The sequence below is a fragment of the Eublepharis macularius genome, chromosome 15 (genome assembly GCF_028583425.1).
Source record: "Eublepharis macularius isolate TG4126 chromosome 15, MPM_Emac_v1.0, whole genome shotgun sequence".
Taxonomy (NCBI): Eukaryota; Metazoa; Chordata; class Lepidosauria; order Squamata; family Eublepharidae; genus Eublepharis; species Eublepharis macularius.
Window position 1 is genome coordinate 39756111 of NC_072804.1, and position 26166 is coordinate 39782276.

The 26166-nt window shown below is 51.6% G+C and overlaps 2 protein-coding genes across 3 annotated transcripts; both read right to left on the reverse strand.

The window, feature by feature from the left end:
• Positions 1 to 228: 228 nt before the first annotated feature.
• On the reverse strand, positions 229 to 5382 carry SF3A3 (splicing factor 3a subunit 3). Its single transcript, XM_054999264.1, has 17 exons — positions 5228 to 5382; positions 5058 to 5105; positions 4727 to 4779; positions 4507 to 4612; positions 4012 to 4084; positions 3737 to 3828; positions 3474 to 3556; positions 3057 to 3195; positions 2791 to 2859; positions 2585 to 2652; positions 2294 to 2401; positions 2031 to 2100; positions 1768 to 1932; positions 1537 to 1647; positions 1190 to 1280; positions 768 to 823; positions 229 to 493 (listed from the first exon to the last, which is right to left on the reverse strand). The coding sequence occupies exons 1-17, from the start codon at positions 5321 to 5323 to the stop codon at positions 416 to 418; spliced, it is 1506 nt and encodes a 501-aa protein (XP_054855239.1). The 5' UTR covers positions 5324 to 5382; the 3' UTR covers positions 229 to 415.
• Positions 5383 to 9184: 3802 nt separating this feature from the next.
• Positions 9185 to 25358, reverse strand: FHL3 (four and a half LIM domains 3). 2 transcript variants are annotated; one of them, XM_054999434.1, is made up of 6 exons: positions 25250 to 25358; positions 12888 to 13070; positions 11553 to 11727; positions 11276 to 11445; positions 10986 to 11172; positions 9185 to 10614 (listed from the first exon to the last, which is right to left on the reverse strand). In XM_054999434.1, exons 2-6 carry the CDS (start codon positions 13041 to 13043, stop codon positions 10460 to 10462), a joined length of 843 nt encoding a protein of 280 aa, XP_054855409.1. In that variant the 5' UTR covers positions 13044 to 13070; positions 25250 to 25358; the 3' UTR covers positions 9185 to 10459. The 2 variants fall into 2 exon arrangements, with proteins under 2 accessions (XP_054855409.1, XP_054855410.1); XM_054999435.1 differs by lacking the exon at positions 25250 to 25358 and adding an exon at positions 25066 to 25241.
• Between the last annotated feature and the right edge of the window lie 808 nt (positions 25359 to 26166).

Here is a 26166-nt window from a genome sequence, read left to right on the forward strand (position 1 = left end):
CATGTAGTGGAGAAGGGGCCCTCTAGACAATACCTGAAGACATGCTTTGGAGCATCAACACAAGCCCCCCAGGAACCCTCACAACCAGCCCTTGCGACTTGACGATGGTCAGTCTTCGACGGGGGGGAAAGCCAATCTTAGCTTACTAGGAGGAAGTGCTGCACGTACAAGTCTGGAAGAGTCTGAAACGCCCCATTAAATCAGGCTACAAACCACACTACATGTCTGTTCCATCTTTAACACAAAGGTTTATTTCCATACAATATACAAAAACAAAACTTGATCCAGAATCCACCATGCTAGCATCCTCGAAACACCCGTTCACGAAAAAGAGGGAAATCCACCTCGTGTGAGATGTGTAAGATGGGGGGGAGGGAGACAACAGGGTGGAGAAAGACGATCGGGCCCACTTCCATCACAGCAGCCCCTGGCGTTTCAAATCCTCGTAGGTTTTTTTGTTGACCACATTCCCACTGGAATCCTCGTACTCCTCCTGTGAAACAAAAGAGGGAGCTTGTTGGGTTCCAAGTGTGGGGCAGGGTAAAGGGGGGGGGGAGAACAGCATGGAGCCAAGAAAAGGTTCCGTTCAGATCTGTGGTCTTCCCAAAGGAGTGTGGGAAAAGAGAAGGGAATTCCCTTGCTTACATCCACCTCCTGGTTCTCTTTGCTAGAACACAGAGGCCATGGGATAGCAGGCAGGCAGGCCCCACAAGCCTGGCATTCCCCTCCCCGGAGGTGTCAATAAAGTATCCCTGGTTCCTGCTTACTTCTGTGTCTGGTTGCCACCTCTCTGATGCCTTCTGTTGCTTTAGCTTTGCCCACACTAGAACACACAAAAGACACAAAGTCAGACAACCCCACTGGCACTGCCAGTTTGCAAACTTCATCTGCTACATCTCGAGTTCAAAGCAAGTGGTTTCTTGGTTAGAGATTTTGTGGCTTATTTTTAACTTAGCTAGCGTATGCAATTGTATTAATTTGTATATTCATGGCATTTAAAAGTATACGTTAGTTTTCTACAAGCCAGATTGCAAACACCACCAATCCCCTTTGACTGGACATATGTTAGAGTACATCTCCCATTGCCAGTCACCTATACTTACCAGTCACCGGACTTGGCCAACACCAGCCACCAGTGCCGGTCACCAGACATGGCCACACACCCCAAAGGGCACTTGCAGCTACTTACATGAAACGGCATCTTCAATCTGTGTGACGTTTGCAAAGTGAGCTGTATTGGGGATGCCCAGGCATCGCATCCCATGGGCATGGCGCCACTCCTACACAGCAGAAAAGGGTATCGAGAAGAGGATCAGGCACAATGGGAATCTGCCACACTGACTATTCCTCTCCCCACTCCCGTAACAACAGCCCAGAGCAGCTGTGCTCCCCACCCCTCTTCCATTTCAACTGTCACAACCTGGAACTTCCACTGTGTAGCAGTCCTAACACCAGCCAATGAGCCACACTTCTCCTCCTACAGTGACTCCTTACTTTGAGACAGACTAGACAAAATGCGTAAGACAGCACCCCTACCGCAAAGTGTCGCTGGAAAGCTTTGGGTCCCCGGTACGTGTAATTTCCACAGATCTCACAGTTGTAATTGATGTTCAGGCCATGGAGCTTGTAGAGCCAGTAAGGGATGGGCTAGAAGCGAATACAAAGTGTAAAGTGGGGCGGGGGGGTGGGGTGGGGAGAAGAGGACGTCAGGCATGTCCACGAGAGACTCCTGGCTCCCTCTCAGCCACCCTGCAGGCCGTTCCTTACCTTGCCATCCCAGCCCAGGGGCAAGTTCTTGGGATTGTATATGATCTCATTCTCCTCATCTTCACTCTCGCTCTCACTGATCTGCTCTTCCTCCTCTTCCTCACGCTCCTCACCTGTCCGGGCCTGCTTGCGCTGCACGTTCTCATGCGTCAGCTGACGCTGCTCCTGCAGCAGGAAGGAAGAGCTTGAGAATGCAATTCACTCGTTGCTACTGTCACAGGGCCATAAATGCTACGACTAGGGAAAGGGAGGGAGGTGCTTACCCCAAGGATTTCCACGTATTCGTATATCTGAGCCTCCAGGAAGGCCAAGTCCTTGTTCCTCTCTGTGTCCCTGTCAAAACAACAGCCCCATGAACACCAATCACCATTTGCAGCCAGCGAGAGCCACCCCCAACCCTCTCTTTCAACAGCTGCTGGAAGGAAAGAGAAGAGGAACAGAGGAGTGAAGGTGGCGAGTAGTGGCAAATGGCAGCCGTGCCAAACTCAACCCACCCAGCAACAGGAGTGCAAATGACTCGACTCACCGCTTGCTGCCTTTTGTCTTTGGATTCTTAGCAAAGAGGGAGGAATCAAGGGCCTCCAGGGACTTGCCCTTGGTGCTGAAAAGCCTCTGAGCACGCTCTTCAAGTGTCCTGGATAAAACCGGGGGAGGGGGGGGGTGGTTGAAAGGAAGACATGACCAGGAAAAAATCTGTTTGAGAAGTGTCACACACTGCTGTGTCCACCACCCTCTACAGAGCCTTCCCCTTTACACAAGAGTTCCAACAGAAGAGAGCCCCCCACCCCAGCAGACAGCAGTCAAGACCCCCACTTACCCGCCACATTTGAGTCCCAAAGCCAGAAGTGCAGATTTCAACCTATCCAGTCCCAGGGAGGCCAACTCCTGTGGATGTACCCAAATGCATAAATATGCCCAGCTTTAGTACCATCTTAGCTTAAGACAATCCAGTCCAAACATGAAACCCTTCCTGTACCACCACTCCCTTTCCACAAGTAAAGTTTCAGAAAACAAAAAACAAACCTCCCAGGAAGAGAAGGCTGAGAGGTCCAAGTGGGCTCCTGCATGAGTGAGGGCACTGCTGGTCTCTTTCTGCCAAAAGAGGAGAAATGCTGGTTGAAAGCCCCTGGTACTTACCCCACTCCAGAGCTTCCTTGGTCAGACACACAAGCAGTTGTCAAAGTGCCTACAAGGAGCAGGTCCCTGAGAAGCCTGTTGAAAAACTGCCCTGTATGTGATCCTCATCCAGCCCTACTCCCCACCCGACAAGTTATCCGCAGGGAACTCACTGGCCAGCCAGGGAATGTGCCATTCTCCCACTTCTTTTCAAAGTCAGCCTGGATCTTGCCAAAGAGTTCATTCTGATCTAACAGTGGCTTGACCCGATCTGTGTAATCCTGCAGGTACTCCAGGAGCATCTCCAGGTATCTAGAATGAACCAAGAGTGCAAGAAGGGAGGGGGCTGCTATCTCCATACTTGAATGTTTCCCCTGCCACCTCCAGCAGCAAAGAGTTTTCTGCACCGCTCACAAAGACAGCAAGCTCCAAACGAGCAACATTAAATTTGCTTCTGATGATTGCTAAGCACCATATGGAGGAACCAGAAACTATGGCCAGGCGTGTTTGTTAAAATAGCATAGAACAATGACTTACTAGAGCTTCAGTTCCCCACCCCGTCCCTGACTCTCCCCACAGGGGGCATTCACCTCCGGTACTCTGCATTTTTCCTCTCCTTGGAAATGTCAAAGAGCTGGTCAAAAGTTGATAGGTATGTGATATAGTCCAATTTCTACAACAGAGAAAAAGTGAGAGAGCATTATTAGCCAGCAGACCAACCAACACAAGACTCCCATCTAATCTGTCCTTATTGCTCTTCCCATACCATCCAAACAAGCCCTGGCAGATAAAGAACAGTCATAAAAGGTGCGGGAGAGCAACGCCCCCAAACAGCATGATCTTAACATCTCACCTCTGAGGACTTGAGATTAATGTACTTAAGGTAACAATCATGAAGATCCAAGTAGCGTCCGTATCCTTCTTCATCAGTGAACTCCACCAGGTCTGCAGGAAGCAAATAATGGAAGAGCACTTAGAACTGCCACAAAAAACCTCAATAAAAGTAACTGATGGATACAGGCCTAGTCTCAGCTGTTCTAGCTTGCTGTACACAAGAACTGAAGCAAGTCCTTTGCCAGCTTAACTTATTTACTTTCAAAACAGAGACCAGAGGTCTATTTTACTTACTCTGAGCCTCTTCGCTAGGATTCTCTCGTGCCTTCAAGAGCTCCTCAAACTCCACTGACATTGGAACACAGATCTAGGAAGGAAAAACACATTACGACTGCTGTTTGGAAATACCATGTCAGAGAAAGAGCAAATCATATAAATGATACCCAGCTACCCAGAAAACCGAATGCATTCTGTATTATTTAGTAATGCAAAAACCAGAAATGAAGTTTACAGAAAAAGAGGAAGCAGAGTAAGAGAACCCCAAGACTATGAGGTTCCACAAGCAGCCCCAGGGAAATGAGAAGGTCCAGGAAAAGCTTTGTTGTAAAGGTGGGTTCCAGGATAAAAGGTCAAGGGGTAGCCTGGCAAAGGGATCGGGAGCAGCACAGCAGAAGCTTTGACAGTAGGGTTAAAAGGCAAGAGAAGAGGAAGACCTACCAAGGCAGCACTCCCCCCAGACAGCCCCATTCCTGATCTATGCCAGGTTCCAGGGTAGCCTCCTACTCTCACCTCATTGGGGTGCTTCCGATGAAACTCTTTGATCTGCTTCAGGCGGTTGTAGAACTCTGCAAATTCATTGGGCCCTGAAATGGCACTGAGCTCCTCCTTCCGCAACCTGGGGGGCGTACCCAAGAGACCTCCTGAGTAGTGCAGAGACAACCAACTGGCTGGCCCTGGGAGGGGGAAACTGAGGCAGACCCCCCACACACACACACACTGCCTGGCTTACCCGTCCTTGTCATCATATAAATCCCTCAAGCTGCCGCTCACCTCCATGTAGCGCTGGAGAAAGAGATACATTAAACACATCCTTCCCAGCCCAGATTTCCCTCCCCCCAGTCCCAGCTTAGGGCTGCCAACCTCCAAGTGGTGGCTGGAGACCTCCAAACAACAGAGATCAGTTCCCCTGGAGAAAATACCTCCTTTGGAGTGTGGACTTTATGGCATTATATCCTGCTGAGGTCCCTCCCCGAGTCGTGTCCACTCTAGACTCCTCCTCCAAAACCTCCAGTAATTTCCCAAGGCAGAGTTGGCAACCCAATCCCGGCCCCCGTACTCACGTCCTGCATTGCCCTGGTGCGGTGGTCCGAGTTGATCTGGTCGCGCAACTGCAGGTGAGAGAGAGATGATCGGGGGGAGAGGATTGGAGGGGGAGGCCAAGGAAGAAAGCGGGGGAGCCACCCCCAACCCCTCGGCCTTTGGGGGTCCTCCCTCCACCCGACCCCCGCACCGTGGACTTGCGGGTCAGCATCTCCTTGACCATGACGTCCATCAGCCGCTCCCGCTCTTCATGGTAACGGCGCTGCTGCTCCAGGATGGTCTCCATGGCGAAACCTAGGGGCAGAAAGCAGTTGGGCGGAAGTGCTCCCGCGGACCGGAAGTGGTCCGCCGAAGCACCGTTCCGGCGGCTTCGCGCGATACTTCCGGTTCTGGCAGCGTAGACCGGAAGGGGGAGGCCTCTCCGCCTCTCCGCTGTACCCACTGCAGCCCCAGCTGGTCGCTAGTGGAAAAGCCTCGTGTTCGTCCCATGCCAACCGTGGCTGCGTTCCGGGAGCGGCGAGCCGCCTCCAAAGCACGAAGCAGCGTAGTTTCCATAGGGGGTGCTGCCTCCTGGGTTATTATATTTGCCCCTTGTTTCCCCATGTTGGGAAATGGGTTTTCTCTAATCATGTTTTCCTGCAGAATTTTAGGAAAGGTCACAGCAAAGCCTGGGTGGCTGCTGTGCGGGTGGGAAAGTTTAAATCTGGCCTGGTCGTGCTCATACAAAGTTTGCATTTGTCCTGGTCCTAGGGTTGCCAGCCTCCAGGTGGTAGCTGGAGATCTCCCGGAATTACAACTGATCCCCAGGCGATAGAGATCAGCTCCCCTGGAGAAAATGGCTGCATTGGAGGGTGGAGTCTATGGCATTATACTGTGCTGAGGCCCCTCCCCAAACCCCACCGTCTCTAGTTCCACCCCCCAAATCTCCAGGAATTTCCCACCCTGGACCTGACAACCCTACCTGGTCCTGTTTCCATTGAGTTCATCTGTCCCTGTGAGGGGAGAGTGGGGGGCTGATGCAGTATACTGGTTGAGCTGCAAAACAGCACTCTGCTGGTTCAAATCCTGCTACTATCACGAGCTCAGTAGATGGCCTTGGGTAAGTCGCTCCTCTCAGCCCCGCTGTATTATGGGGATAATGATAACACTGACTTTGTTCACCATCCTGAGCTGGAGCACTAATCTGCCTATAAGAGCGGTATATAAGCAGTTATTACTGGCAATCGACTATCATTACAATATGTGCATCAGGTTGGATGAGTTCTCTGCTTTCTTTTAAAATAATAACCGCTCTTACATACCAATTTTCTAGACAGATTAGTGCCCGGCTCAGAGCAGTGAGCATAAAAGCAAACCATACTGGCTCAAAGTATTCTGTCACCCAGCCACCCACCCACTTACACATGGGTTCTTGAAAATGACCTTTATTTTCCTGGGATGTTATTTTTTAAATTTCTTTAGTGTTAACTATACTTATGGCTAGGGATCATAGCTTTGTGGTCTGCATTACGAAGTGGGCTCCAGTCCATGAGAATATCAAGTCACATTTAATCTTTTCATCTTTAAAGCTGCCATAAATCTGGGAGTAAGCCTCATTGAATACCATGGGACTTAAGTCTTAAGTAAATCTGTGTAGGATTGAGCTGTGACACAACTGCCTCTTTGGAATTTCTCAGAGTCAGATCCCATGCATGGCTTTTTTTATTTTTATGTTTTGTATTTGTATTCCACCTTTCCTGCAAACAGGCTTACATGTCCCACTGAATCTGGTGGGTTCACTCCAAAAACCTGAAAAGTTTACAGCCATAGGAAAGTATCTTCCTTTTAAAAGTGTGGGCTACCTTCCTGCACACATCACTTCCGGGGGCATCCATTCACTCTCTTCCACTCCCCTGCTGTAGTGGGAAGGGCCTCTTCTCCAATTTCTAGGACAAGGGTAGCCAAGTAAAGATTGGCCCAGAGTTATACTCAGTTCTGTACACCAGTTTAGAGATGCCAAGACAGGCATTTTTTAAAACTCCTACAGTTGACACATAAAAGTCCATCAATTGAGAATGAGAAAGAGCAAGAATTTGGCAGGCAGGCTAAAGGTGTGCCATGCTGTCAGCAAGAACCAAGGAAATAAAAGCTCTAGCTGCCTGCCCCTCCCCACAGACGAGACTAGTCCGGGACACTTGCTTCTGAGTCATCATACAGTCACTGCCTTCCTTTATCAGAAGGTGATATGCTGCCCCCACCCCCTGCTTCTGCAAAGCCTCCCTACTCACTGGCCAGGGTGTGGCACTGCCCAGTCTCCAAGCCCAGCACTGCAAAGAAACAGCACAAGTAGGCAGCCTTGGTTGTGGCGCTCACTCTCCTTGGCTGGGCTGCAGCCTGCCTGAGCGCTCTCTCGCTTGTCTCCAAGCCAAGCACTGGAGGCTGCTGCCTTGGGGAAGCCTCTGCCTCTGCCTAGCCAGGTCCCAGAGGAGCTGCGGCTCTGTGGAAGAACTTGCATGCACAAGTTCTTCCCAGGTTCAATCCCCTACATCTGCTAAAAGGACCAGGCAGTAGGTTATATGATGGACCTTGTTTGTAGACACTGGGAAAGTGCAGCCTGTCTGAGTAGACAATAGTGACCTTGATAGACCAATGGTCTGTTTCAATATAAGGCAGCTTTGTGTATGCGTGAATTCACCTATGTCTTAATACCAACCTTGTGTATGTGTGAACCAGGTTGATTTCTGCTTCCTGTCTTTTCTTAAAGGCACGAGCAGCAAATCCTTCCTTGCCAGGATGAAAAACTTCCTTGCTGCTGACTTTCATGAAACACTGAAGGGTTAAGCTTTCCCCTGTACCTTAAAATGCCCCAAAGCAGCATCGAGTAAGGCCTCAAACTTCTCCCTTCCCCTCCTGCCATGGGCCCATGGGCACTGCGCTTGAACCTCAAATGTTCAGTGTCTGTTCTGGCCCTGTCCTGAACAGGGATGAGTGAAGGTAGCTCTAGGTGCTGCCTGTGCTGGGGTTGGAGAAAGACTGGCCTTGCCATGCCCATGGGGTTAGGTGCAGGGCCTTCCAAGGGTGAGGGCAAGTCCCAGCCTTGGCAAGTGGCATCTTAGCCTGGAGGCCTTGCTCCCTAGCACAAGGCCATGGGGTGAGGCGCAGAAAGTGGGGCACAGTTAGGAGGCAAGCCACACAGAGGTTTTCTGAGGCCACCCCTCAAGAACTCTACTTTAATGTACAGGCAGAAGGGGACGGCTAGAGGGCTCTTCTGCCCTTCAGCTAGCTGGGGGGGTGGGGTGGAGCAGGCCCTGGTCCTTGAAGGGCTTGCTTGCCTGGGGCTGCTTTCATCTGGCCCCTTCCCCCACTCTGGCTTTCCCACTCAGCAGCACTTGGGCCCCTTTCCAACTTGGCTCCCTCACCCAACGGCATAGCTGGTTCCGCCCCCACCGCTCCAGGCCTTCAGCGCTTGCCGCATTACCTCACCCTCCCCCCCCCAATTAAGTGAGTCACCACCCCTTCATGTTGGGATGGAATCCAGATGTTGCTGGCCACATGCAGATGGGCCGTTTCCTTTTTTGGAGAACATCACCAGTTACGGGATCCCAGGGGCAAAAGCTTCTAACCAAGCTGGGGAGGGGGTGTGATTGTTATCCAGGCCAAGTCCTTCCCACCTCCTCAAAAAAGTTTCAATGGCAGCCACATCTGGAAAGGCAATTGTGAATAAAGGTGAATACAGAGCACGAACAGAATCAAAAGGGGGGGCTGCCCCAAACATACTGCCATTACCACCAGAATGTGTTGCCTAACTTTGGAGGGGGGGCTCTCTTTCCACTGGGATGGCTTGGATTTGTTTCACAGCAAGGCTGACGGAGGGCAGGCGTGGCCGTGGGATTGCAAGATGAGCTCAGCTTCTGTTTGCAACGGAGGTCTTGGAGTCTCAAAAGGGACTGCAGTCCTGCTGTAAAGCCCAGAAAGCATCAGAACCACTGGACTGGGCAAGCAAACAGCAGGGGGGGGGGCGCCCGGGGGGGGGAATCGCCAATTTTCCTTCCTTGTAGCGAAACCCAAGGACAACTTAGGAAGAAAGTAAGAGGAAAGATTGCATATTTCAGATGAACCAAAGACAACGTTAGCCCCCCCCGCCCCCCAAAAACGAATGACATCCGTGGTCCATTAACATGGTTTATTATTCAATGCCGGAAACAGGAGGGGGAGAGGCACGTACAATTACTGGCAGTGAACAGGACTAGAGGAGGCACTCCCACCCCCTGAAAAAATCTTGACGAAACGCTTGGGTGGTGCTCAGACCCCCCCCTTCCCCCAGCAAAGCCTCTGAGCGCTGGTGACTTGCCTGACCTTTCTCCAGAAGAGGAGGAGGGGACGGGCTTTGCTTCCCTCCCCCACCAGGAGAAGAGGAAGAAAGGAAAAAACCCAGGGAGAGAAAAAACCCAGGGCAGAGCAAAGGCACGGGGAGCTCTCGTCAGGCCAGGAGGGTCCAGTTTGCCTGCTCTCCTGCATGGCAGGGTTGCAGAAGGTGGGCTCTGCCAGCCCCTGCCCACTCAGGGGGGCCAATTACCTCTGCTTCGCTTCTGGGTGTAAAGGGCAGCATTGGGAACCAGAGATGTCTCTGTCTGCTCCTCTTTCCCTTTCCACTCACCCCCCTTCAGGTTTTTTTGGCACTCAGGCATGCTTGCTCAGTGAGGGGGGCAGAAGAAGCAGCAGGCCTCACCCCAAGTGTACACTGGGGGTGGCTTTCCTTTTCTTTGTCTCCCCCCCCCCCCCGCCTACAAGCAAGATACGTGAGACTCTTGCTGCAGAAAAGAGGATTGCCTGCATTGGCAGCTGGGGACCATTTCACCCAAACCTCTAGCTGGGGGAAGGTTTTGGTTCCAGAGTAGGGTTTGTCAGCACCAGGTTGGGAAATTCCTGACGTTTTGGAAGGAGGTACCTGAGAAGGGCAACCTTTGGGGTGGGGGAGCTCCGCAGGAATGTAATGCTGTAGAGTCCACCTTCTAAAGCAGCCATTTTCTCCAGGGGAGCTGATCACTGTGGCCTAGAGATCAGTTGTAATTCTGGGAGATCTCCAGCCATCCCCTGGAGGTTGGCAACCCTATTCCAGAGGTCTCTGCTAATTGAGCCAAGACCTGCTTGGCCCGCAGCCACCTCTGCCTGGGACATTCCACCCCACCCCCTCCTCGAGCTGGGGCCGCTAGACCTTCCCAGACCTGTGGAGACTTGCAAAATACCTTGCTGGACCTCAAGGTGGAGGTGAGGGGGAGGGAGTGCTATTTCACGGGGATGTCCTGCCTGAGCAAGCCTGAGACCGGCCACCCAGGTCAGAGGAAGGAGAGGGGTCAGCACCTTCCTGGTGGAGGGCGTCACTCCCCTTGCCCTGCTGCTCCAGGAAGACACTTGGGCACACACAAAGCTGGTCTGTGACATTTCAGAGGTTGTTGCTGGCACAATCACGGCACAGGATCTCCTCATTCTCTGGGATGAAGCCCTTCCCCACCAGTGGAGTGGCACAGCGGGAGCAACTGAAGCAGTCGTGGTGCCAGTGGCGATCTTCAAAGGAGACATATTTGCCCCCTCCGAATCCTGGAGGAGAGAACACTTGTAATCTCATAGTAACCTTGTACAGTTCTTGATTTAACCATGTAACCACCTTGTAGTAACATTGTAGTAATCTTGGTGTAACCTAGTAGTAACTCTTTGTAACCTTGCAGAAACCTTGTATTGATCTCATAGTAACCTTGTTACCACCCCCAGTAACTGTGTAGTAACCTTGTAACCATATACCGATCTTGTAGTAACCTTGAAGAAACCTTGCAGTAAACTTGTAAATTTGTAGTAACCTTGTAATGGCATTTTTGTAAAGGTTTCTTGCCCTTCCCTGTGGCAACCATGCAGCGCACCTTCCACATGGCTACCTCTGCCCAGCTTGCAAGGAGGACGGGTTACCCACTCACCTGTGATGGGCTTCAGGCACGCACTGCACTTCTTGGCGTAGAGGCTCCCAAAACATTTCACACAGTACGGCTGGTCATCTTGGGAGGTGAAGTGCTGCCCGGCCAGCGGCACTCTGCAGCCAGTGCAGACGAAGCACTCCTTGTGCCATGGCTCATCCCGGTAGGTCACTCCTCCCTTGGTCAACGACTGTGGGCACAGGAGCAGCATTCATATTTGATGCTCAGCAAGGGGTTCCCTCTCCCTCCCTGGAGGCCTGTAGGACTGAGAATACCCTCTCCTCTCCACTGACCTTCTTGCAGTGTGTGCAGCGGGGTGCAAATTTGCTCTCGTAGCAGGGGACACAGTAATGGTCCTTCTTGTCAGGGATGAAGGAGTGAGCTCCGATGGGCTGCTGGCAGCTGCTGCAGAGGAAGCAGTGCTCATGCCACGTTTGCCCATTGTACTCCAGCTTCCGGGAACCTGTGGGACAGGAAGCAGTGGGGATAAGAACACTGAGGGATGCAGTAGAACCCAGGCAGACCAGAGATCCTGCCCCCCCTGCCCGTTCCAGTTGCCTGGCATCGCACCTGGCATGACCACCTGCTGGCAAGCAACACACTGGGAGGAGAACTCTCGGCAGTAACAGTCGTTGCAGAGCAATTCGTCCCCCTGACAAGTGAAGGGCTCGTCGGCCAGGGAGCGGTCACAGCGGAAGCACCGAAAGCAGCCCTCGTGGTAATGGCGGTCCTCGTAGTAGAGTTCCTGGGGGAGAGGAGAGGAGATGGTTGAGGAGGCCCTGCTCTGGGGCCAAGCTGCAGCCCAATTTGTGGGGCAGGCCAGTAATGGGGGAGAAATCAGGTCTGTGAGTGCGGCGCATCCCGCTAGGCAAGAGTGGCCAGGAAAAGAGTACTGCTTCACTAGTGCCCGCTAGCAAGAGTCACCAGGGTAAGGAAGGCAGCGCTGAGTGCAGGCTGACCTGTATCTGTTCTGGGGGCAGGAACCACTCATAAGAGCCCCTGAGCAGTGCTGTTTGATCAAACCCAAAGCCCTGCATGTATCCCCCAAAACAGTCAGGCCAAGCCCCCAGAAAGTGCATAAATAGGGCCGCCCCCACGCTAGTGGTCTTCAAAGATAAACTGTCAGTGGACATGGAGGCTCCATTTAGTTCCCGGGGGAAAAAACAGTTCCCTCGCTGGACCAGAGAAGGGGCCTCCCAGGCTTCGCATTCTGTGTCTAATGACAGCTGGCCAGATGCTTCCAGGGAAGCTCAGAAGCAGGCATGGCCCCACCAGTGTTCAGCGAGAGAGCTCCCTAGCATGAAGGGACAACCTCCTCCTTGGTTAACACTGGAGTGAAAGGGTTCTCTGAAAGCAACTTCCATTCTTTGCCCTTGTCTACCTTTTACATCTAGTTGCGAACTGGCTATTTTACCCTTTCCGGGGTCCTTTCAAGAGGCTACAGAAACAACCCAGATTTATTTACTGATTTATACACCGTCACCCAAAGTGGCTCACATCATTCTCCTCTATTTTATCCTCACAACAACCCTGTGAGGTAGATTAGGCAGTGTGTGTGTAAGTCGCCCAAGATCACCTAGCGAGCTTCCATGGCAGAGTCAGGATTCAAACCTGGGCCTCCCAGATCCTAGTCCAACATTCTCACCATTACACCGTGCTGTCGCAAAGATGAGCTTTCAATGAGGCCTTGTTTGCTAAAGGACAGGAAGAAGATGCCTTGCGAAACCAAGCACATGCTGGCAGGAGCGGGGAGACGAGACGATACCCTTGCCCCTCTTGGTAGTTTCTGACCCTCTTGGGGGGACGGGCCTCCAGTCTGGAGGCTCCTTGATGGTGATGGAGGCAGGCAGGTGCTGAAGTGGCTGGGGCACCGGGGCAAAGACAACTCGGGGCTGCCACACTCACCCTGCAGTCATGTCCGATGAGCTCCTTGCACTCATCACAGGTGTTGGCAAAGCGGGCGTCGTAACAAGGGATGCAGAACGGCCCTTCATCCACCTGGATGTACTTGCGCCCATAGAGGGTCTCCTTGCAGCTTGCACAATCAAACCCCTCTGTCATGATGCCGGCCGAGATGCTGCGCGTCTCCTGGGGAGAGAAGGTACCAGAGTCAGCAGGAGTTCCAAGCCGCTGGGAGGATCACGCAGCCTGCAAGGGACAGAAGGGTTGGCCTGGGAAGGTCGGGCCCTCCTACTTGCTGGAAAAACAGAGTCTAAACTAATGTTGGCTTTTGCGTACCCCGCATTGCAGGGGATCATATTTAGGAGGAGACCAACCCCCATGAAAGCCAAAATGGCCATTTGGAAAGTGCTGGAAGAAAGAACTACAAAAGAGATCTCTTCCCCTTTGCCCGTTTTATTCTCTTGGTAGCTCTTTGGCCCAGGGAAGCTTAGATGCATCAGCTGGATGCATCGGAAACTCCAAAGCAAAGAACTGTACAAGACTCTGCAAGTCCAATGAAGGGAGAGAGAGAGAGAGAGTGAGCTCTGTGGAACTAAACTGAGAGAAGCCAGTGGGGGGTGGAGGGGAGAAAGAATGCAGAGCGCAAGGCTGGCTTCACAGGTTCAGCTGCCGTCTTGCCTGCCTCTCCGTCACACCTATCAATTGCATCCGACTTTTTTTTAGGGGGGAGGCTCCCCAACAGGTCCCTTCAGAGCTATGTTTCTTCCTGAGAGCACAGAGGTATGTTCCGTTCCCTTCCCTCTGACTGCCCAGGAACTTCAAGCATGTGCTGCCCCCAAGAACTGTGATTCCCGCTGCAGGTCAGGTGGGAGAAGGCAGACCCCCTGCAACCTGCAGTCAACTTCCCTGCCAGGCAAGACTCTGAAGGAGTCCCATTTGTTCCTGCTCTTCAGCTGAATGACAGGGCCTCTGCCTGGAGCCGGAAATGAGCATTCTTTGCTGTCCCTCCCCCCTGACCCAACCACTGCCTCCAGCATCTCCCTGTTCGCTTGTACTAGCAAGGCCTAAACTCCGCCTGGCTGATCTGGCAAAGAGCGTGCAGGACATGCCTGGACTAGCTTGCCGGAGACCTGCAAGGGCAAGCTGTGAGTCAGGTCAGCAGGAAATGGCAATGGTGCAACCCTTTTAAGACAAAGCCAGCGTGTGTGGGGGGGGGGGAGGGGGGGAGGAACCGGCAATCCTTTGGCACTGGAGGGAAAGATACCAGTCTGGCTCTTGCCATGACAACTGCCACACCAAGGAGTCCCTGGGGAGCAAAGGCAGTTGAAGTGAGTCAGAGGAGGGGCCGTGGCTCAGTGGAAGAGCCTCTGCTTTGCATGCAGCAAGTCCCAGGTTCAATCCCCAGCATCTCCAGTTAAAAAAGAAAAACAGGCAGGAGGTGATCTGAAAGACCTTCATGTGAACCTGGAGAGTTGCTGCCAGTTTGAGTAGTCAATACTGACCTTGATGAAATGATTCAGTATAAAAGCAGCTGCATGTGTCTCAGAGGAGCACACCTCGAGCCTGCAAAGTGGGACCCTGAGCAACAGGTTGCATTACCCCCCCTCCACACACACACACTTGATGGGTTGCAAAATAGTAAAAAGTAAGTTGGTTAGTCTTAAAGGTGCTACTGGACTCTTTACTATTTTGCAACTACAGACTAACACAGCTAACTCCTCTGGACGCTTGACAGGGGCCCCCTACTGAGTGTTGCAAACTTCCAGGTTGGGCCTGGAGATCTCTTGGAATTACAACTGATCTCCAGACAATAGAGATCAGTTCTCTTGGAGGAAACGGCAGCTATGCAGGGTGTACTGTATGGCATTATACCACACCAAAGTCCCTCCCCTCCCCAAACTCCGCCCTCCTCAGGCTCTACCCCCTAAATCTCCAGGATTTTCACAAATCAGAGTTGGCATCCCTACCCCAATTGTCTGCTCTATGCTACAGAAAATACACACATCCACAAATATCCGGTGGAGAATATTACAGTGCTACTGCGCAGGGGAGAATATCAGTAACACTGAACAGCACAGACTCTCGTGCAGCCACTTCTGAAAACCTATTTCCGCGGGCCGTCTGCCAGAGCCAGCAGCTGTTTGCAAAGGAAGGCAGGAGAAAACAACTTTCTGGGCACAGGGAAAAGGCATTCCTGAGCCAGAAGGAGGTGGCCTCCTTTGCCTTGACCCCTTGCAGATGCTGAAGCAACGCTCACATCGCAGCCCCAGGCAAACGCAACCAAGAGATAGGCTAGTCTTGGCTTTGGCCCCCAGAAATGGCCCATCTGTCTTATCTGACACTGCTGAATGAGCTCTGGGGCAAGCGGCACATGACGTCCCAGGTTCGCACCCAGTCAAGTTCAAAAGCAAGCTCCCGCCAGATTGCAGGAGAGACTTGAATGAACAGAGTCGCTCCATAATGCTTTTTGCATACAGGATATGGATGTGCTGTGGTCTTGTGGGCCACGCCTAAATTAGAGGGCAACTTGATCTGGGTTTCCTATATTCCGGGTTCTTGTGCATAAACCCATATACACCTGGGGGTTACCATTCCAAGGGCAAGGGGAACAATATGCCAACCTCTGGGGATGGACTGAAGCTCCAGCGGGCAACCGGGGATTTCTTGCTTGCATCCCAGCTGGCCTGTGGGAATCCATCTAACTTGCAAGTCTGATGGAACATGCAGAGATGCGGCAGGCAGTTTAAGAGCCCACAGCTCTCCGCTGAACGGCAATCTCCACATTTAAATGTCTCCCCCTTGCATCAAATAAACTAGATAGAAGCACCAACTGAGGAACTGAGAATCAGATTCGGCCCTTTCCTGGGAACCATTTCTGGAAATACTCCTCGGGTCAACTGGGCTCAGGGCTGGACATAGACAAGTTGTGCGCGCAGGAGCCAGTGGGTTGCAACTGTGTAATCACACACCCCAGTGTGATAAACGAGGCAGCTGCTGAATTTTACTGGCACGGGAGACTGGCAGAGCAATTGCACTCCATCTCTGCATGAAGGCGAAAGGGAACTTTTTCCCCAAATTTGGTCAAAACAGTTGCTCTTGCCGTGGCTCTTTGTTCGGAGAACTGCAGCTCCAGAGGGAGCCTTTCCAACGAGAGGAACGCAGATCAGGTATCCAAGAGCGAAGGCGCTTGCGGCTTTGGGGCGAGAGGCGCCTTTTGTACTTGGACTCTATTCAACTTGACACCAGGACAGAAAGAGGTCAAGGGAGGCCATGTGGTGGTAGCGGGGAGGGGATCTTCACACGTTTAATTGGGAAGAAGACTGCAGTTTGCATGCTTTAAAACCTGGGAAGATTTCCTATCCAATGAAAGGGATGCTCCTCAAGTTACTCTGCCCACTGGAGGCTGAGAAATTCAGACCATCTGTTAACAAAGGGGCAGGCAGACACCCCCCTTTTTTTTAACAGAGTGGATCCTGCAGGCATAATAGGCACGTCTCCTTCACTTCCTTCGTCAGAGTAAAAACTAGATCGCATTTCCATCTGTACAGCCGAGATGTTCCAGTCCTGGTGAGAGCTGGGCAGCCTCCCATCTGCTATCAATTACACTCCCAGGGCAAGCCTGAGCCAACTGCAAATCCCCTTCTACCACTGCAACGCTTCCCCCCGGGGATCGGAGATCCCTTCTTGCCAAGTTCTTTCTCTAAGACCCATGCAGCGGCTCATACTTTCAGACCCTCATTAGGGCATTAGGCCTTGACGAGGGATCCCAAAAGCTGTTCTGAGAGCGGCACATTTCTTGAAGAGCTGCTCCCTAGCAAACACAGACTTTGACCTCTTGGTTGGCCCAAGTCGAAACATTCAATTCCTTTGGGAAATCAGTCAGGACTCGAAAAGGTGCCTGGCAGGCCAGGCTCCAGAGGATTAGCGCAAGACGTGCTCTTGCCTGCAAAGACCCCAGGGGTAAGATTTCAGAGAGCAAAGGCCTGAAGGAGAAGGTCAACAATTTCACGGCGTTCCGACACAGAGAGAGAGCCTCTTCTTTAGCAAACGGCAGGGCAATGCACTCTGCCTTATTTGGAGAAGGAGCCACTCCACAGAACCTTCAAGCCAGTGGTGCTAGCCTAGAAAATCAAGGCAGATGTGTGGTTGCAACAGGCCTCTTCTTCAGAGATGAAGAGGCCTGTGCACTGAAGCACTGTCTGGACAATGGCCCTAGTCCACATGCAACACCAACAAACAACTGATCTTCAGCCACAGAGAATCTGAAGTTCCCGACTTTGAGATCATCAGTCCCCCACTAACAACTGGGCAGGGCTTCTGCAGTGGGAATCTCAAGACTTGCAATTTGTACTGAAGTAATGGAGCATGGAGTGGTTTGAAGGGCAGGAACTTTTTTTGGCGGGGGGCAGCAACTGCTCTTGGAAGCCATCCTCCTCTGGAAAGGGATATTGTAAACCAGGTAAAGCCTGACCCATTTGCAAGCAGCAGCACCTCCACCAGCCAAACTCTTGTTTGGACCATGTGCCCATACATATATAAGGGAGGATGGCAGGAAAGGGCAAGCGGCTGGCTAGCTAGTTGATACCTGCATGCACCATGCTCCGGCACAACTAGCAGGTAACACAAGAGCCCACGAAAGCCCTGCCACTCTGGCTTAGAGCAAAGGGATAGCTGCAAGCCTTCATTCTTTTCAAAGCGATGAGAAATATTAGACCAGTTCAAACACACACCAACTGTATCAAACTTAAGAAAGGACGCAGTGCCCCAGTCCTCTTCCTTCCCTGTAAGCCGCAGCAGTACTGTTTGCTTAAGTGAAAGCAACACACACCACTATCAGTGGTGTCTCCCACCTTCTCCCATATTCACAGGGTGGAAAGATGTCGAATCTGGTGTTTTCCTGCACATTCATCTGGCGGGTGCCCTGTCCTGGATAGCCCAGGCAAGCCTGATCTCATCAGATCGTGGAAGCTAAGCAGGGTCAACCTTGGTTAGTAATTGGATGGGAGACCTCCAACAAAGAGCAGGGTTGCTGCCTTGAAAGCCCCAGCAGGGGACGCCATAAATTGGCTATGACTCAACAGCACTTTCCCCCACAATCCGTTGGGCACAACTTCCAATCACTGTTGTTTTCTGGCCTATCCACGTTAAGGCAAGGCAAGAAATGCCTTCAAATGGTAGTGCAACCGAAGAGGATGTTCAGTTTGCCGGCTGCCTGCTATCTTCCTGCTGCCTCTCTTAGTTGTCTTCCTGACATGTCCACTCTCTTGGGGCCAGGTGTTAGAGAGCACAAACAGTTACAGCAGATAACTTGCCTTTTCCTTTGCACAGTGGTTCGACATGCCCATCACAGGCGAGAAGGAAAGGAAACCTTCCTAACTCAGAGCTGACTCTGCAGAGAGGATGGAGTATTCCTGGCAGGCTCCACTTCTGCCTTCCCAGAATGCACAAGAGGAATCTGGCAACAGACAAGCACGTGAAAGGGAGCCACGTGCCTGATATTTTGGTCCCCCTCTCATCGGAAGCCCTGACCTTCACAGCTCCTCTCATCCTTCCTAACTGCCAGAAGAGGCTTCTGTCCAAATAGAAGGACTTGACAAGTTTGGAATTCAATTGGAGACAAACCCAGATTAGTTCTGACTTCTGACACTCTGTGAGTCACCCAGGGTTTTCTCGGAGATCCTCGGGCATCTCTCCAAGCTAGAGACTGAAGGGCCTTGGGCAGTTTTGAGGCCAAGGTCCCCTTTTAGGCACCTGCTGCCCTGCCAGTGAGCTTCTTGTTGAAGGCTGCCTGTCGCCATGGCTCCAAAACAGCTGCAGATTTGCTCTCCAGCCTCTTCCACTGTGCCGTGGTTCCAAAAGACACCAGCAATCCCAGTCTGCTCAGACAGAAACCTCAGACAGTTTTCCCAGTCTCACTAACAAAGCATTTTTACGGGATGAGGTAAGCTGCTCCCGTTGCCAGACCCCGCTGTCCTCCATGAGGATTGCTTAAGATCCTGGGTGGGTAGCGAGCGCGAGAGACACAGCAGCGCGCAAAAACCAGGCAGCCGTGCAAAGCAGCTGCTGCCAAGTCCAGTGCTAAGCCAGTACCAGAAGCCCCCCCCCACATCTGAGCAGCTGGGACAGCCCCAAAGCCCATGGATGTCACAGGATCAAGGGCCACTATGGAAGAGGAGATGGAAGGCAGGAGGGTAAACCCCAAGTTATCTACATCTGCCTCTGCAAGCTGAGTTGAGACATGTGGGAACAAGAAAGAGGTTTGTGTAAACGTGCATATTGCAATATTTGCCCCTTTATAATTCAAGCAACCGGTAACTGGGAAAGAATTAGGTCCTGACTGTGTATCGTTTCCAGGTGTTAAAAATCGGTGCAGAGCCGAAGCGTATGCGACAAGGAACAAACTCCAGTCAGACATCATAAAGCTGCCTTCTACTGCCTCAGCCCATCGGTCCATCAAAGTTAGTATTGTCTGCTTAGACAGGCAGAGGCTCTTCATGCTCTTAAGCAGAGGTCTTTTGCACCACTTTCTACCATATCATTTTAACTTGGAGATGCCAAGGACTGAACCTGGGACCTTTTGCTTCCTTAGCAGACTTCACAAAGGCAACCCACTCCTAGCTGGGATTTCCTGAGCTCAGAAGCTGCCTAGACCACTTTAGCCACAGGACCACCTCTCCCTGGCCCAGAAAGGGCTGAAGCAGCACTTGGTGGGGCACGAAGGCTGGCCACTAAGGCAAATGCGACAAGCCTCCGGTCTATTTTTTGTCACAGCTTGGAAAAGACTGGGGAGGCACTTAGTGCCAGCAGGCGGAAAGGGCAACCTGCAACACACGCAGGACCCTGAGAGAGAGGCCAGCTGCCCAGGGCATTTGGGACACCTACGTGACCGGACACAAGAGGGGACCCTATTCTACAGCCTGTATTTTTAGTCTGGAGATGCCGAACATTCAACAAGAGCAGAGACCTGGAGGCGGCAGCTGCTCTTTGCACAAAGGGTGGGGGCGGCGGGTGGTATCACGCACACCGAGAAAGCTGCAGGACGGGTCTGTGATGCCAGAGAAATGGGATACCTGCAGATGGCAGAGCCATTTCAGGGAGAAGGTAACCTTTTCTTGGGCATCCTTTAAAGGCTGCTTTGTTGGAGCACGTGCCCATCGGAGAGCAGCAAACTGTTGGCAAAGCCCTGGTTCACATCACACCACTGCAAGCTCCCCCAAGGACATGGTGCAAAGAGGAAATGGCAGGGCTAACTGGCTACCTGTACGCAGTTCCGCATGGAGGTAGGTGCTGTGGCTCAGTGGCAGAGTCTCTTCTTGGCATACGGAAGGTCCCAGGTTCCATTTCTGGCATCTCCAGTTAAAGGTTCTGGCAGTAGGTGACATAAAAAACCTCCACCTGAGACCCTGGAGAGCTGCTGCCAGTCTGACTGGACAACGCAGATCTTAATGGACCAATGGTCTGGTTCAGTTATGATGGAAGTTTTATCTGTTCACGTAGTATCAATAGGTCTCTTGCTCTTTTCAAGTCCGGTGGGGAAGAAGAAGGTTGTCATTCCTCTTGGGGGTGCAGAGAACTTGGAACTTCCTCCTAGCCAGTCACCTCTGGACCACCGAGTGCATTTGAAGCACAGCACACATCAATATTGAGCCCTGACCTGGATAGCCTGATCCTGATCTCATCAGATCTCAGAAGCTAAGCAGGGTCAACCTCGGTTAATATTTGGGTGGGAGACCTGCAGAGGCAGGCAATGGCAAACCCCCTCTGTTAGTCTCTTGCCATGAAAACCCCACCAGGGGTTGCCAAAACTGGGAGCTTGGTGGTGTTCTTTGCTTCTCTGCCTCCTTCCACAATTTGATTCCGGATGTTTTCAGAAGCTGCACTCTTGCAAACTGCTGACAGCTGCATTCTACATGCGGTTGTGTCTGGAGGGAAGATGCGGGTTTCCTCAACTATCAGTAATTGGCTCCTCCACAGTGGGCATTTCTCAACTGGATCCTTCACTCAGAGCAGCCTTATTTGACCCTGGGTTCAAGTGCTGCCATGAAAGGCCCATCCCAAAGGGGGCTTGGTAGGGAACGGAGGAACTGATTCAGGGAATCAGTGTACGAAAGCTACACCTCGTCTGTGTCAATCCCTACATGTTCACACCACCATCGAATTATTTGTTATAGCCCATCCTTTTTCCAAAGCTTTCAAGGCAGGACATGATGTGCCACACAATGTGTTTTGTGTGCTAACACACCTGCATGTTCTTGCTCATGATCTCCAATCAGCGGAGGGGTTTTATTGTGAGTATAATTGGCATTATCACAGGAACGTTTAGTGGGAACCGAGGTGAAGGCTTCCGGGGTAGCTGTTCAGAAATTACCTGGGGAGGTTCCTCTTGTGCCACCATCACAGGACTTTCAGCATTTATTAAAAACTTATTTATTCTGCACGGCCTTTTGGCCCAATGGAACTTTCATGTACAGCTTTTCTCTGTGATGGTTGTACTTCTGCTCATTGGGTTTCTGAGCTTTGTATAGTGATGATTTCTATTATCCTATGGGACATTTTTATGATTGTTATGCAGCAGGGGTACTTTGAAACCACTTTGAGCAGGCTGTACACAAAAAGGGAGCTCAGAAATTATCCAAATCAATCAATCAATCAATCAATCAATCAATCAATCAATCAATCAATCAATCAATCAATCAATCAATCAATCAATCAATCAATCGAAATGTACTGCGCAGTTAACTTTTGCACCAGCAAGATCCAAAGGACACAACTACCTATCATTCACAAGCATACTGTTAAGCCCTCCAGATCTGAGACTTAAATTCAACAAAAGACCACTCCATATTTCAAAAGGAGAGGCATCAGCGCCTAAAGGCGCACCATGGGGAGGGGCCCTTGCACACAGACATACACTCTTACTCTCTCTCTCTCACACACACACACACACACACTCACACTTCATTACAGTATGAAAGTTTCCTGCCAACTCTGGCTGGCTCTGAAGGTCACGAGTATTTACTTGCTTGTCTTACAGCCTTTAAGAGCCATATTGTGATGTCCAAGAATTTGGCTACGTTCCTCTTCTTTCAAAGGGCAACAGGGTGATATCAGATCACCAGGTTCTCTTGTTCCCAAATGGGGTTCCTCAAAATAGGCTATTCCTCATGCAGTTTTCTTTTTGCCTGTTTTATCTTTAGGAGAGGTAGCAGCAAAACTATAGAAAATCCAGCCCTAGTTCTACAACTTGGCTGTCCCACCATTGATGGCCTTGTAGAACACAAATATGCCCAGCACCAGAATCAGCTGTAGCAGCTTCACTGACCTGAGAGCCAAACTGGGCTAGTTGTTAGTGCTGGCCCTATCCCCAAAAGCCTGCTATCAGTTGCAACCAACCTCTTTGTCCGATGAACTTCTCAGCTGCCACAATGAGCTCAATGGGCCAGGAGCTCTGTAAAAATCTTCTTAGCAGACCCAGTAGTATGTTCATAAGCAAAGAAATGGGCATCAGTCAGAACCCAGTCATACTTTAGGTATGAAAGGGCCTCATTTCAATCTAGCTGTTGCTCAGAGCAGATTAGCAGATCCTGTGGTAGGCAAGGGAGGTTTAAGTTTATGATTCAGTTACATCCAAGGTGGGAAGGAAGATGGCATGGTAGAGCCTGCTCTCATCAGATCTCGGAAGTTAAGAAGGGTTGGTACTTGGATGGGTGACCACCAAGGATGAGTTTGTGGAGGAAGGCAATGGCAAACCACCTCTGCTACTCACTTGCCTTGAAAACCCCTTGCTGGAGTCACCATGTATCTGTTGTGATTTGACCGCATATACATACATACTTCAAAGGTGGCTTTCCCTGGCTGCACTCCCTGCCGCTTGCTATCTCAAAAGACAAGGCAGGATATAAGTTACTTATTTTACTTCATCTATGCCCCACCTTTCTCCCTAAAGGGGAGCCAAAGTGGCTCACATCCTTATCTGCTCCTCCACTTTATATTCACAAAGAAGGTCTCCAGTTCCAGACTGGATTCTGTTTGAAAGTGGTTTGACAATTTAGCTGCTCTTCATCGAATACGATGATCACACATCACAGAATTCATGGCAAAGGGCACCTACTGTCTACGCCGGGGCCTCCCCATAAGCCTATCAGGATCCCACATGTAGAAAGGGGATCTCAATGGGAGGAAATTAAAATCCATTGTGGTAGACTTGACACAAACACATGAAGACAGATTTCCTTGTGATTCACCCTCAGAGGCCAGATCTGTACCAGACAGTCAAGAGGAAGTCCCTCCTCCTCCTCTGCACAGCTGGCAGGCCCAGATGCGGCACACAGAAGGACTCCCCCCCCAGCTCTTTCCGGAGGCAATGGGAAAAAAACAGGGACAGACTTCTCCTTTTCCGGTCACATGCCATCCAGCTGTCCCTCGGCAAGCTAAAAAAGCCCTCGATAAAGCAAATCAAAGGAAGTGCTGTCAATTTAACACATCTGTGGACCCTGCAAACTTGTTTTTCAGATGAGGGGCAAGTTTAAAAAAAAATATTGATGCACAAGGAAATATAGTGGGTTTGTTTTTAAATTCCAGAGGGAAAGCTGTGCTCACCGGTTAAGATACGACATAATAATCCTAGCATCAAAGAGGTGGCGGAACCTGGTGCTCTCCCTTAGAAGGGAAAGAAAGGCTTTTTGCCAGCTGTTACAAACACAGTTGTGGAGAGTTTTAAGAACTTAATTCAGCTCTCAAGATTATCAAGTAATCTGCTTAATTTAATTTTTAGAGCTATGTCCATTTAGAGCACATTTCAGTCCTTTATCTTTGGTCTGGAAATCAAATTTTAGAGTAAGAAGTATTTTCTGTTGGATACCGATAGTGGAATGCCTGAGTGCCAAAAATTAAGGGGGCATTCTAAGGGCCATGTTGATTTCACATGTATTTGCCACAAATGCCCCTCAAAGACTCGCTTTCCTTTGGAGACAAGCGACTTCCCACATTTGTAGTTCTATACAACACATGGATACACAAAAACATACACAGAGGGGAAGGCACAATGCCATATACAAACATTTCATAAGATGTAAATCATTAAGATGCAGGTATAAACCCTGGTGAATATATACAAATACCATAACCACAATCAACAAAGGAGCCCAGTCATGTGCTGGGCTGAAGACGGCCAAAGACAAATTCTGCGTACATTGCACTCTTTGAAACAGTACCTAGAAGGCAGAACCCTCACCCTCCCGATCCACTGGAAGGAGGAAATGGAAAGCTGAGGATCAGAGAAGTTAAAAAAAACTATTTGTCTTGCAAACCTAACAGCAATTCCTCAGCGAGGGAATTTCAGGAGGAGGCAGGGCTAACCACTCTACCAGTAGGCAGGGTGAAGTAGCTTGCCTCAGGCTGCAATTTTTGGGGTAAGCTTAAAGAGCTGTCACTTTTAGTTTATGATTACCCTTTCCCCTGCCCTTGGAAAGGCAGCCGTCTTCTTCCATCATAGGCACCAAAATACCAAGGGGAGAGAAAAAGCTAAGCGAGCGCCAAGTCTCTGGCTTGGGGTGTGTGTGGATTTTCTTATTTCCTAAAGCTAGGCATGGTTCACCCGTGCAGGAAAATGAGGGGGCAGAAAGAGGGCCAGGGAGGGTCACTTTGCAGCACGCTCCCTTGCAAGCAGAAAAGCAGCACCCCAAGTACAGGGGAGACAGCCTCTGTTTCTTTCTTTTTAGGCAAAGAGACATTCCCAGCTGGACTCTACCACCCTCTGAATCTACCAGCGCTAAACCGCTCTTTAGACAGCAAAAGGCTGCGTTCAACTAAGAGGCACATTCACAGGTTCCTTTCTTGCCTCATTTTTACACTGTTTCTGAAAGCTAACCCCCCCCCCCAGTCACTAATAACCCCTCGTTACACTTTTCCACCCGGAGGAGGGGTTCTCACGAAAACTGTTCCAAGCCCGACTTAGGCAGTGGTTGCCAACCTCCAGGTGGAGCATGGAGATGTCCCGGAATTACAACTGATCCCCGAACGAGGGAGATCAGTTCTCCTGGAGAAAATGACTGCTGGGGGGTATAGCATTGTACCCCACGGAGGTCAGACTCCCCCCCCCGATCAAGCCCTCCCTATTTTGCATCCGCGACGGGGAGGAGATCTCGCCCGCGGGTGGCTCCCACCTCGCCTCCTCCTTTACCCGGCGGCTCCGTCGTGGTTTTCTGCCCGACCGCCTCCAAGCCTGGCGAGGCGGGGGACGGGAGGAGAGAAACTTCCGAGGAGTCCCTGCCCGCCAGCCCGGGCGCCCGGAGGAGCCGAGGCGGGGAAGGGCCTGCCTGCCTGCCTCTCCCTCCCGCTGCCCGCCGCGGAGGCGTCGCGCCCACCTGCCGCGCCCCGTCGGCGCTCCGCTCCTGCCCGGCTCCCGGCGGCTCTCGCCTTCCCTCCCGCCCGGCAGGCTGCCCGAGTCGGCGTGGCCGCGCCCTCCGTCTGCCCGGCCCTCGCGAGGGCGGAGCCGCTGCCCACGAGGGGACCGGCCCGGCTGGGCGCGCCGGAGGGGCGGTCGCGGCTCTGCTGCGGAGGGTGGACCGCGGCGCTCGGCTCTTCCCAAGAGACGCCGACCCGCGTGCGTCCCTCTGGGGCATTACGAGTCCGACGGGCCCGCCGGGGGCACTCGCCAGCGGCAACGGGGAAGGCAGGAGTGGCCGGTGGAGCCGGGGAGGGCAGTTTTCCTGCTGCTGGAGAGAAGCCCTAAGCTTCGGCCGGTGGCCCGGAGTCAAACCAGAACGCCGGGGTGCCAACTCCAGTTTGGGACGTTCCTGGAGGTTTGGCGGTGGTGCCTGGAGAGGGTGGGGTTTGGGGTAAGGAGCTCAGCAGGGATGTAGTGCCGTAGAATCCCCCCTGCGAACCTGCCATTTTTCTCCAGAGGAAAGGATCTCTGTAGCCTGGAGATCAAATGGAATTCCGGGAGATCTCCAGGCCCCACCTGGAGGTTGGCAAACCTAGGTAGAACAGGGCAGCGTTCCACGTAGTGATTTCCCTGGCCTGCTGTGTGGTAGTCCACAGCCAAAGGGAAAAGGGCCAGGATAGAAGCCTTCAAGATGCAAGCGGCAAGTTCTCTTTGCTTGTGGTAGCAGCTGCCTCGATGGGCCTGAGATCCATCACAGTGGAAACATCCTGATTAAGAAATTATCTGATTACTGGGGGCACTGGAGCAAAAAGTGAGGTGGACCTCTTTAGACCCTCTGCTGGCTAGATTCCTGGGTTGTCATCCCCCATATCCCACTTTTCTCCCCAATGGAGT

Coding starts and splice junctions, on each gene's coding strand:
- SF3A3 (XM_054999264.1), bottom strand. CDS start 5,323: ATGGAGACCATCCTGGAGCAGCAGCGCCGTTACCATGAAGAGCGGGAG. Junction 5,106..5,227: donor TGCTGACCCGCAAGTCCACG/GTGCGGGGGTCG, acceptor TCTCACCTGCAG/TTGCGCGACCAGATCAACTC. Junction 3,557..3,736: donor TTAATCTCAAGTCCTCAGAG/GTGAGATGTTAA, acceptor TCTCTGTTGTAG/AAATTGGACTATATCACATA.
- FHL3 (XM_054999434.1), bottom strand. CDS start 13,043: ATGACAGAGGGGTTTGATTGTGCAAGCTGCAAGGAGACCCTCTATGGG. Junction 11,173..11,275: donor GCTGCACACACTGCAAGAAG/GTCAGTGGAGAG, acceptor CTGTGCCCACAG/TCGTTGACCAAGGGAGGAGT. Junction 10,615..10,985: donor GTGCCTGAAGCCCATCACAG/GTGAGTGGGTAA, acceptor TCTCTCCTCCAG/GATTCGGAGGGGGCAAATAT.